This window comes from Hippoglossus hippoglossus, chromosome 6 (genome assembly GCF_009819705.1).
Source record: "Hippoglossus hippoglossus isolate fHipHip1 chromosome 6, fHipHip1.pri, whole genome shotgun sequence".
NCBI lineage: Eukaryota > Metazoa > Chordata > Actinopteri > Pleuronectiformes > Pleuronectidae > Hippoglossus > Hippoglossus hippoglossus.
The window spans coordinates 5,637,697-5,648,065 of record NC_047156.1 but is presented as its reverse complement, the minus strand read 5'-3'; the positions used below and the strand labels follow the sequence as shown (position 1 = coordinate 5,648,065).

Here is a 10,369-nt window from a genome sequence, read left to right as displayed (position 1 = left end):
TTTTCTCTGGCAGATAAAAGCATTGTGTTTTTTTTTTTACCAGCTCTCTTGTTGTGGTAAGTTTTCTATTCTGCAGTATCCTTCCTTTGGCATATGTGTGTGTGTGTGTGTGTGTCTGTCTGTGTGTGAGTCTGAGTGAGTCTGAGTGAGTGTGTGTGTGTCTGTCTGTGCGGTGGAGATTTCAGTGTGGGCCACTGTTTGTAAACCTCGGTTTGCAGTTTGTTATTTCAGATTTATGGAGGATGACATGTTTATTTATTCTTGTTATATCTGCACTGCAGCAGGTTTAAGATGTGTATCTGGGGCCTCTCGCTGGTCCGGGGGTTTGAGCGCTCGTTCGCTCGCCGGTTGCACATACCAAACATTCTGCAGCAGATTCCCACTCGGTTTCAGGCTTCACTACTGGGACACAAGTCGGGGAGAAGCTCATTCAACCACAACTTATTTTGTTGTTTAATTTAACACTTCAGTTCACTTCTGAGGCTGATTAAAATTAGCCTGTAAATTAAAGGGAGCAGACTTCATACATTTTCTTAGGTTTTGAGTAATCGGACCAAAACAACTAATGCAACTTAATTCTGTTTATATCTGTGAACTCTCTGATTTTTCCTGTGTTGTAATGTGTGTGTATTTATCTACATTTTGCAGCTCATCCCTGCAACTGTGCAAGCTGGGAATGCAACATCATCATCTTCTCACTGGGGGGAGCCATAGTCCCATTTTCACTGAGTAACCCCGGCATTGATCCATTCATAAAACATCTGTAATGTATGATACAATAACACAGTATATGCATTTTTTTTCTAAGTCCAGAGGTTTTGGGTAGAGAGGAGCAAGATCTTGTCTTTTAATGTTTTTCCACTTGTCTTATAGAAAACAACCCTCCAAAACCCTCCTATCAATATCTTAAATTTATACAGTATTACTGAGTTGGTAACCTCTGTTAATATTATATTATTAAAACAGGAAAAGTGTCCTGGTTTAAACATTTAATCTCTTAAAAAAACAACATTAATTTTCACAAATGAACCAATTCCATACATTACAAATAAATTAAGTAACTGGAAAACTGTGCAAAGCATAATAAATATGAAAACACAAGTTTGAAGTATCGCGGTTGCAGACTGGTTTTTAAATTGCCCATGGACACGTACTGTATGATGCAACCACTGAAGTGATCATTCAAGTAAAGTTCAAAACAATACATAAAGAGCTCCTCTATTCTAACCACAGTTTGACCACTAATAACAAACAGGGCAGATCTACCGCAGAGTGTTTTATCAGTCTCATCACTTCCTGCATGCACACGCTGTCTGTGGTCTGTGTTATAAACAGAGATGCTCCCTCCAATCCATCAAGTCATCACCTACAGACACTTGAGGATTCCAAAGACCTGGTCGATCCTGCAGATGATTCTTCACGTGACACTTTCACACCTCTGACAACACTGCCTCAGTCTTTACAATTTTTTTAATGTTTGACCGCTATCTTGAGATTTACCTCCATCAGCATCAGAAAATATTTCTCCATCTTTGATTTCATGCTCAGATCTGTGACTTCGCCTCCGAGGCTTTGTCCCATTTTGTCCGTTTGCATATTGTGATTCCTCTTCGTCGACCTCTGACCCCTGCGGGTCATCTGATGGAGGAGGAGCAGGAACAGGGCAGAGACGAGGAGAGACACTCCGGCCATAATGAAGCCCGTCCCGTAGTTCCCCATCTTATCAATGAAGTATCCTGAAATGAAAAGTACACATTGCAGCTTTGACACAGTTTCTGACCCATAAACACAGAAATGTCACAAATCATGTTTTCGGCTTCATTTAATATCAGAGAGTTATACACACGGTAAAAGACCGAGGCAGAGATACGGAGAAGAGGGTTGTGTGTAAATTGATTTCCTCCTAAGACGGTAATGCCACGACTTTCCTCCCGTGAAGGAGGAATAATTAAAACGCTTTGATGCATCTTCAACATCCATCAAGTCCGCGCTCTTCAAAGCGCTCGAAGGACTGAACGGTACAGTAAATAAGTTAGAAATAGCCTCTGTGTCAGTGGGACCATCTTAAGTTATAAATAGGACACCACAGGCTACGTTTGTATCTACTCTACCTCAATTAGCGCTTAACTTGATTTGAGGGCAGCGTCAGCCTTCAGCATTTTCTTTAATTTTAAGATGGTTTTTAAGAACTTGTAACGCTAATGGAGATGTTAAATGGCAAATGAGAAATGACGGTTTGAAGGACTGAGTGTGGAATGGAAAGTATTTGTTTGTGTTTTCCAAGCTTTTCCTGATATAAACAGCCGGTGTCAACGAACCTCACTTTATTCATAACAAAGTAGAAATACCACAGTGAGGTCGTTTACCTCCGCCATCCACTGCAGTTTCAGTCTACACATATCTTTTCCAGATGGCCACCATGACTTTTGACCTTTGACCATGGAAATCAAATCAATTGATCTCTCAGTACAAGTGCAAAGTGGTAGAATTTTTTTTTAATTCCCTAGAGAATTGAGATATCGTGTTCAAGGGGCAAAAAACATGTTTTGTGAGGCCACCGTGACTTTTTACTTTTGACCTTTGACCCCCCAAAATCCAATCAATTGATCCCCGAGTCTACGTGAACATTTGTGCCACATTTGAAAGGATTCTCCTCAGACGTTCATATTCTTAATCACGAAGCAAAAAATATTGTTTTGTCAGGTTAAAGTGACCTTGACCTTTGACCTCCAAATCCTAAGCAGGTCACCCTTGAGTCCAAGTGAACATTTGTTTGAAGAATTTCCCAGAATGTTGATGGACGACCCAAAAACACAGCCGACGCAGAGGCATGAAAATACATACAAGTCTAAAAGTAAAGTCAAAGCTCTTTGACACAAACGTCCTGCAGAGGAAAGGGAAAGCAGCCTGTCACACTTCAAAAACTCTAATTGCCCTGATTCCCTGTTTCTGGCTTCTCTAACAGCTTCTTATAAATCCATAATTTCCCACTCGGCAGGAGAGGTCGTCCCCAGCTGATTGACTCCTGGCTGGGGCTCAGAGGCACGGCGCTCTGTGGCCGAGTCCCGGTGCCAAAGTCAAGCTGAATATTTTTTCAGGCTGTATTTACCTCTGGTGTTGTGTGTCATTACTTCAATGGTTTGTGGAGCAGAGCTGTCGGCGGTCCTGCTGCAGTTTGCATCCACGAGAGACAGGAAAAATGATGTCCCCTTGATTTCCGTGACCACCAGACTGTCATTTTTACTGAGTGGCTATTTCTGCTTTTCACAAGAGGACGGATAAATGAAGACAACTGCCAACACGCTGCTTAAGTAGATGACACATTTGAGACGCTGTCCAAGCTGCTGCCAAAACGTCTCCATTCTAACGTTTTATTGAAGCAGTAAAAAATATTACACCTACAAATATTACACCTACACTCTCATCATTAATTTACACCTTAACGAACCACAGAGGTGACAAATTACGTACATTATAAAAAGCAGACAGACATTTTTATCCTGTAATAGTAAGAGGCTGATATTATTTTTGCATGTTTCCTGTATTTGTTCTGTATCTTGCTGAGACTTAAAGCTGCTATAATCAATATTTATTTATATATATGTTGCTTCTCGTGATTAATTATTGACTTTTTGTTGATTTTATTAAAGTACACAAACAATTATTGATTTGATATTCGGTTATAACTTTTTCTTTATAACTGATTACCTGCAAAACGTACAACATTCCCATCAGCCCATGTTGTATTTAGTGTTTATCACTGACTCTGTACAAAGATGCACAACATGATGACTCCGCAAAAGTGAAGCCAAAGCATCTTGGTTGCCCCCTGGTGGCTGATTACGGTACAGGTCAAAAACCCGGCCTCCTCCTGAAATATTTCTTTGTCAAAGATGGTTTCTGTCATTTCAGTTAGTTAACCCTAACCCTTCAGATCTACTGAGCAATCTATCGTCTTTCAGCTTATTGTTTTGGTTTCCTTTAACTTAAGTGTTTTGTTGCAATCCCTCAGGAGCTTTGTTTTCAGTATCGGCAGGCAGGTGTTTTCAGTAAAAGTATATTGAAAAACCCCACTCTACTCTTTTTGCCCGGCACCGTACAGCCAGCAGGCAACTTTAGCGACCGTCTGTTGAACATAGAGGAGCATTCAGGAGCTAAAGAGTCAGATGGCTGCGCTCAGGAGTTGGTGAAAAGCAAAACGGAGCCGAGAGGAGAGTGAATAATGGGCTTACATTCGTCAGGCTGACGCAAACTCCATATCTGCAGGACGTGTAAATGTGTAGAAAGCATTTGTTTCCATATCAGCTTTATATAATGTGATAGTAATTAGCCACAAAGGCAGTGATTGTCGCTTTAAAGAGATCTCAGGAAAATCCAATTTGGCATTTGTCACAGTGTAAGTCGTTGCATCACAGTGTGTGAGTTAGTGACAAATGTCTCAAGCAGCAGAATGGGAAGTTAATTTAAAGGAATCGGCGATCGGCCATGAAATTAACACGTCGGGATTTTCTCATTTCTGCTTAGTTGCTCTTTCAATATGAAACGACTGTATCCTATGGGATGGACCATCGACAAAATCCATGATTAATTGAAGGGTGGCGCTGCATGTCAGGCAGGTATGAAAATCTCATTTCCAATGAATGGGCTCAGTGGGCTGGAGTTACAATGACGAGCGGTGTACAAGCACATCCATTGTGTGTGATTTAATGTGGCGGAAGAATGGGACAGAGGGAACCACAGACACTGTAACCTTGAGGTAATGATTTTTTTTTTTTTTTTCTAAAGCTCCGCTGACAGAAATGTTAACATAATTAGATAATATTCTGTCTATTGCTCACTATCACAGCCAGTTAACATGAATCACAGGGAACTGCAAGTCAAAACGTCGAAGCTGGAATCCATCTCCTACAGGCACAGCAGGTACGCCGAGTGCTTGGCAAGGCATCTTTCTTACTCACCAGCGATGGGCGGTCCGAGCAGGCCTCCGCCGCTGCGTATGAGCATGAAGAACCCCAGTGCGCTGCCGAGCCTGTGAACGCCCACCACCTCGGCCAGCACGGTGATGTGGACGGAGACCGCGGCGCCGTACACGAGGCCGTACGCCGCGCTGAAGGCGGCCAGCTCGGAGAAGGAGGAGGCCAGTGGGCAGAGGAGCAGCACAGAGCCCAGGAGAATCACCGTAGCCGTCAGCTGTTGCACCTGGTGGCAAGAAAAACACGGCAAACAGACCGTGCGTCAGCGGCTGCAGGGCCGTGACCCCGACACCTTCCTCTACACACTGTTCAGGCAATATGCTGCAATAACAGCTGTTTGACATTTTGTGAAATGTGCTTTGTTTTTATTTGGGTTTGTTGGATTTTCGGACTTTTAACAGGATTACATAGAAACAGCTAAAACGAATTTTTGATGGTGGGGCCAGGAAAGAACCCATTAACTTTTGGAGCAGATTCGATTAAGGGGGTGAATTAAGGATTCTTTACTTCAACCTTGTGAGATAGGATGTTTTTTTAGGGTGGTGGAAGGATGGAGTTAAGAAAGAAACCATTGAATCTTGGGGTGGTGGAAGGAATGTTTTTTATCACTTTCTTCAACATTACGAGATCGTGTGCCCAGGGAGTAATTCACGGACCTTGATGAAAAGTATCAGGCTGATATATACGAGTGTGTGCACCTTGGTGCAGCGTGATTGAATTTAAGGGAACTATCGGGGCCTTAGAGGAGATTTATATCACTTTCCACTCTTTTCACTGAACGTACCGTCTCCACCAGTCTCAGGTTTGCCACCCAGCCAAAGAACACCCTTCCAAACACGTCCAGCGCTGCAGAGATGGACATGAGCGCAGCCGCCTGGTATTCCTCGATTCCTTTACTGCGAGCATAAGGGACCAGGAACAATGCTGGGGCAAAGAAACCCAGAGCAGCAAACACCCCGAACATCGAGTAGACCATAAACTGAGCGTTAGAGATGAGGGTGTAATCTACGTAGCGCAGGATTCTGGTCCTGAATTCAGCCGTCTTTGAGTCTTTTGAATCAGTGATCTCCTCGGGGTCTTCAGGACAAACCTTGACTGTGCCCAGATCAGACCCCTCACATATTCTCTGCTCCTCTGTCTCTTCTGCTTCGACCTCATCCACACGAGTCAGCTCTGCGGTGGCTTTAAGCGGCCTCAGTAGCATCCCACACAGGCACAAGTTGAGCTGCAGAGCCCCCAGGATCAGCAGAGCCCCCCTCCAGGTGTAGGTGTCGATCAGCAGCTGGAACAGGGGTGTGAGGACGTAGGTAAAGATGCACTCTCCAGTGCTGGCCAAGGCGTTCGCCAGCGGACGCCTCCTCTCAAAGTACAAGCCCAGCATGGTCACTGTGGGGGTCCAGGTCAAAGCATAGCCCAGACCTACAGCCAAGGAAATATGACAGTTTGTGTGCATGTTTTTTGGGTTACTGTTACGTTTGTGTTGCATCAATCTGCATCAAACAACTCACCATTCAAGAACCCCACTGTTAAGTAGAGTTCAATCACGTTATTAGCATAAGCCCCAATCATGACTCCTGAGCTGCAAATCAGTCCACCCGTTATCACCACAGAGCGATGGCTGCAGCGAGCACTCAGAGCAGAGGCTACAGGAGCTGCAGAGGGACACACAGGACACAACCCTGTTCAGCACATATATACATGTATATTTATACATACAAAGGTAAAACCGATGCAGTGTACTGTACGTTAAGCACTCCACACACAATATTTCTTTTTAAGATAATGATTTCCTCTTCACATATAATCCCGTCTGCTAAATATTCTCTGTGAAGACTTTACGTTAAACCACGTAAAGACTTAGAGATTTAGCAGTTTTGAAATTAATCACTTACTGTCTTTGTGGCCCACGTCTGCCGCAGATAGTAATTTCTTTTACCAGAAACCATGAAAATACTGGAGATTAAAAAGCGAGTATTTATCTAATAGTTTTGTGTGTGATTAGTGGAATTCATTCAACAAAAGAGAGGATCTGGGGTTTAACGTTTTTATTAATCTGAATGTAAGAGAGAGCCACCTGGTGGTCAGACCCTGAATAAGCCTTCGTGTTCGTGCAGAGTCATTTGAAGGATCATGGGCATAAAGACAGGTGGGATTATGATTAAACAAGGGAATATTGTTGAAATTGAGTGCTATGCGACATGTACTGCTGCCATGTAAACCTATACACTTTGCTTTCTCTATACATGTGTTTATTAAATTACATTTTAAAGTCATGAACTTACACAATTAAAAAAGAGGGTCGATAATTACCTGCAACGTGAATGGTGGCCACAGCAATAGAGGTGATCCATGATGTGCCTGTTGCTGTGGTTTCAAAGTATTGCTGTATCTCGACATAGAAAACGCCGAAGGACTTAATGACCCCAAAGGTCAGTCCAAAGACCAGGAAGCAGGAGAGCAAGACGAACCAGGCATAGCCACCGTCAGGGGCGGCTGTCGGCGCCACAGCCGTCCTCCCCCTCTGGACCTTCTTCAGAGAGTCCATGTTAATCTGCACGGCTTTTAACACAAGGGAGAAATGCATCTACACTACTTATCTTTGTGTACTTTCCACGGGTTCATCAAACTAATACAAAGTAAATAATTTAGACAAAACCTTGCTTTGAGGAAGGCCTTTGCTCTTTTAGCGTATTGATACTGCATGTGCACAAAGCCAAGTTTATACAGTAAATACATGACTTTCCCAGTTAGTGTTTAAGGATTCCACTGACCTGCCCAGAGCTCTGACGTCAGCCCCAACAACAACAGTCTGGATGATCTGAACAGAAGCAAATCTCTGTGTGCTGGTTCGAAACCCTTGGGGACATTAATACCTATGAGTTTAGTGTAAAGTTCATGTGTCCAAATACTTTTATCCACTTAGTGTAAGTGAGTAAGTCTCTGATTTTCTGTTTCAACCTCTTTCTTTTCTTTCCTCCTGTGATTAAAGTTAATTTTAGTCTACGTCATTGTATATGTTCACAGTTCAGACACTCTAACAACCAAAGTAAAACATTATACTGACTTTTTATTGCACTGCATATAGTACTACTACGCCTTGTTTATGTTTTTGACTGAGTGTTATTGTATTTGTAGCTTTATTCAAAAGAAATGCATCCCCCTCAAGCACTCATCTGGGTTATAAACGTATATGAACATTCAGATGTTCGAATCCTAATGTCAGGTGTGAGATTTTCAGGCATTAAACTGTTAAAACTCTTACAACATCTCTACCAGACAGAATAATGCTTCTGTTTGTCCAGTCAAATAAATTAAAAAGCATCATTTTGCCATTGTAAGCGACTGTACTTGTCATCTCATTGGACCGCAGTCACTGCAAGCAGATTAGATTTACCATGCATGACAGGATTTAGCTCAATTCCTTTTTCTGCTGATGAAAAATACACAATACACATAATACACATGGATTTTTTTCATAGACTGCATGAAAACCTGTTTTAAAAAAAAAAAAGGGATTTTCAAGCTTTTTAATTATGGAGATTAACCACCTTCTGTGAGCCTGGACTGAAAGAGGCCTGGACCCAGAATCTGGATCATGTTCAAGTCAGGGAAAGAATCACAATGAAAATCAAAACACCATAAAACACACCTTATATAACATGTAAAATCAAATGTCAACCGTACCTGTCGAGGTCACATGATCCTCCTGGCCAAAGTCTGTGAAGTTCTGTGAAGCACACGTGCACACGAGAAGCTGGATGGAACCTTTGCAATCCCCCTTTCGCTGGATTCCTAAATGCGTGGACGGTGACATGAAAATGAAGAATCGTGCAGTGCAAAGTCTAGAAGCTGTTTTGTAATGAGTGTGCACGTGTGTGCATGTGTGTACATGTGATTCAGAGTAAAGAGTTGATTTGATGAGCAGATTAATCTTATCTGGAATCTGACACCCTCAGTTCCCTGGCTCTGTATATCAAGAAACTGAGAGAGATGAAGTGTAAATCAATGTTGAAAGATATCACTGCAAGATAAATAACTATTAAGACTGATTTAGACATTTAATATTTATTTTTCAAGTAATTAAAACCCTTGAATGCATGTATTCAGATGAAGTTTGTTCTCCTACAACATTAGGTATTCATCATATTTGTATTTAAAGTTCTGAAAAAATATTCTTACTTATCATTTTTCAAGAGGTTAATACACAAACTCAGCTAATCTGCTTGAAGCATTCGGACCATGTGGGAACTACAACTGTCCTGTACACATTTCTACACAGTCTGTCGTTCCACCATTTTTGTGAGGGACAAAAAAAGACGATAAATTCACAGGATGAACACCCACATGAGGGAGGATCAAGCTGCAGAGTCAGACAAGCGAGACGTGGGTCTGCGTGGGGCAGCTCGACACAGTGAGAAGCTCAGAGAGTCCTTTCATAAGTGATGAGCTGTAATGCTCACATCTCTCCCGCTGCCTCACAGACGGGAAAAACACAAAATCCCCCGATGATCAATGTGTCAGAATTAATGTCACAAACCAAAGTGAAACCAGCAAAGGTGCTCAGAGGACGTCCACTGGGGACGGGGTCGTTAAACGTGGCCGTGATGCAGTTTGATCCGTCAACAAAATATGAATAATTATGTTTAGTTCTTAAATTCAAGACTCAAGAGGCAGTTTGTTTTCTTCTTCAGCTGTCTACCAATTCCAGGAATCTGTCTGTATGTGGCTCGCGTGTCTGTACAACCGTTCATCTCATTAGCTTCACACTTGACATGTGAATTGTTAAGGTGCAATTTGGACACACGATAAGTTAAATATTAATAAACCTTGAATAAACAGGCAACGACAACTGATTCGCCAATTCTGGGTTCAGCGAGCCGAGCTTCACCGACCGGCTCCTTGTGCAGCAGCTTCACACTGAGTCCCGTAGTCGATCGTTACTCAATTACTGCACATCACTTTTCACAGTATCAGAGAAAAAGCTGCAACCAGCATCACCACAGGCCAAAGAAACTCCCTGTTACAAACAACTCTCAAAACAATAATAATGCAGTGAGGACAAGTTGTTAATCAGTGAGAAACAAAGACAGGATGCACTTAGCTTGTTTTCATGTTCTTCACCGTGTCACTTTGAATTCCTCATTAACAAACTGGAAAGGAAAAAATATATATTTGAAACGAGTCCAACAACTTCATTACAGCCCTGACAAATAAACCACCTTTAACTGCCTCTCTGTGCTACAGCCTGCCAATGAACTTTTTGCAAACTATTTTTTTTCAGCGTATGAACGGCCTGTTTTATGAGCTCTACAGTCGACTAAAGAGGCACCAGAGGGTTAGTGGTCAAGTGCCGTGTCGCTACGTGGGGACAAGCATCATGAGAATGGGTTTGGGCC

The 10,369-nt window shown here is 42.4% G+C and overlaps 1 protein-coding gene across 3 annotated transcripts; it reads right to left on the bottom strand.

The window, feature by feature from the left end:
• Positions 1–974: 974 nt before the first annotated feature.
• Positions 975–8,814, bottom strand: si:dkey-246g23.4 (uncharacterized protein LOC559426 homolog). Of its 3 annotated transcripts, XM_034588601.1 has the most exons (9): positions 8,658–8,814; positions 7,745–7,846; positions 7,284–7,535; positions 6,482–6,625; positions 5,758–6,392; positions 4,959–5,199; positions 1,501–1,736; positions 1,206–1,432; positions 975–1,153 (listed from the first exon to the last, which is right to left on the bottom strand). In XM_034588601.1, the coding sequence occupies exons 1-8, from the start codon at positions 8,785–8,787 to the stop codon at positions 1,418–1,420; spliced, it is 1,755 nt and encodes a 584-aa protein (XP_034444492.1). In that variant the 5' UTR covers positions 8,788–8,814; the 3' UTR covers positions 975–1,153; positions 1,206–1,417. The 3 variants fall into 3 exon arrangements, with proteins under 3 accessions (XP_034444492.1, XP_034444494.1, XP_034444493.1); XM_034588603.1 differs by lacking the exon at positions 7,745–7,846 and having other exon boundaries at positions 1,206–1,457; positions 1,489–1,736; positions 7,284–7,532; XM_034588602.1 differs by lacking the exon at positions 7,745–7,846 and having other exon boundaries at positions 1,206–1,457; positions 1,489–1,736; positions 7,284–7,538; positions 8,661–8,801.
• Positions 8,815–10,369: the final 1,555 nt, after the last annotated feature.

Coding starts and splice junctions, on each gene's coding strand:
- si:dkey-246g23.4 (XM_034588601.1), bottom strand. CDS start 8,787: ATGTCACCGTCCACGCATTTAGGAATCCAGCGAAAGGGGGATTGCAAA. Junction 7,847..8,657: donor GGATCATGTGACCTCGACAG/GTACGGTTGACA, acceptor CTAAACTCATAG/GTATTAATGTCCCCAAGGGT. Junction 6,626..7,283: donor GGCCACCATTCACGTTGCAG/GTAATTATCGAC, acceptor GTCCCTCTGCAG/CTCCTGTAGCCTCTGCTCTG.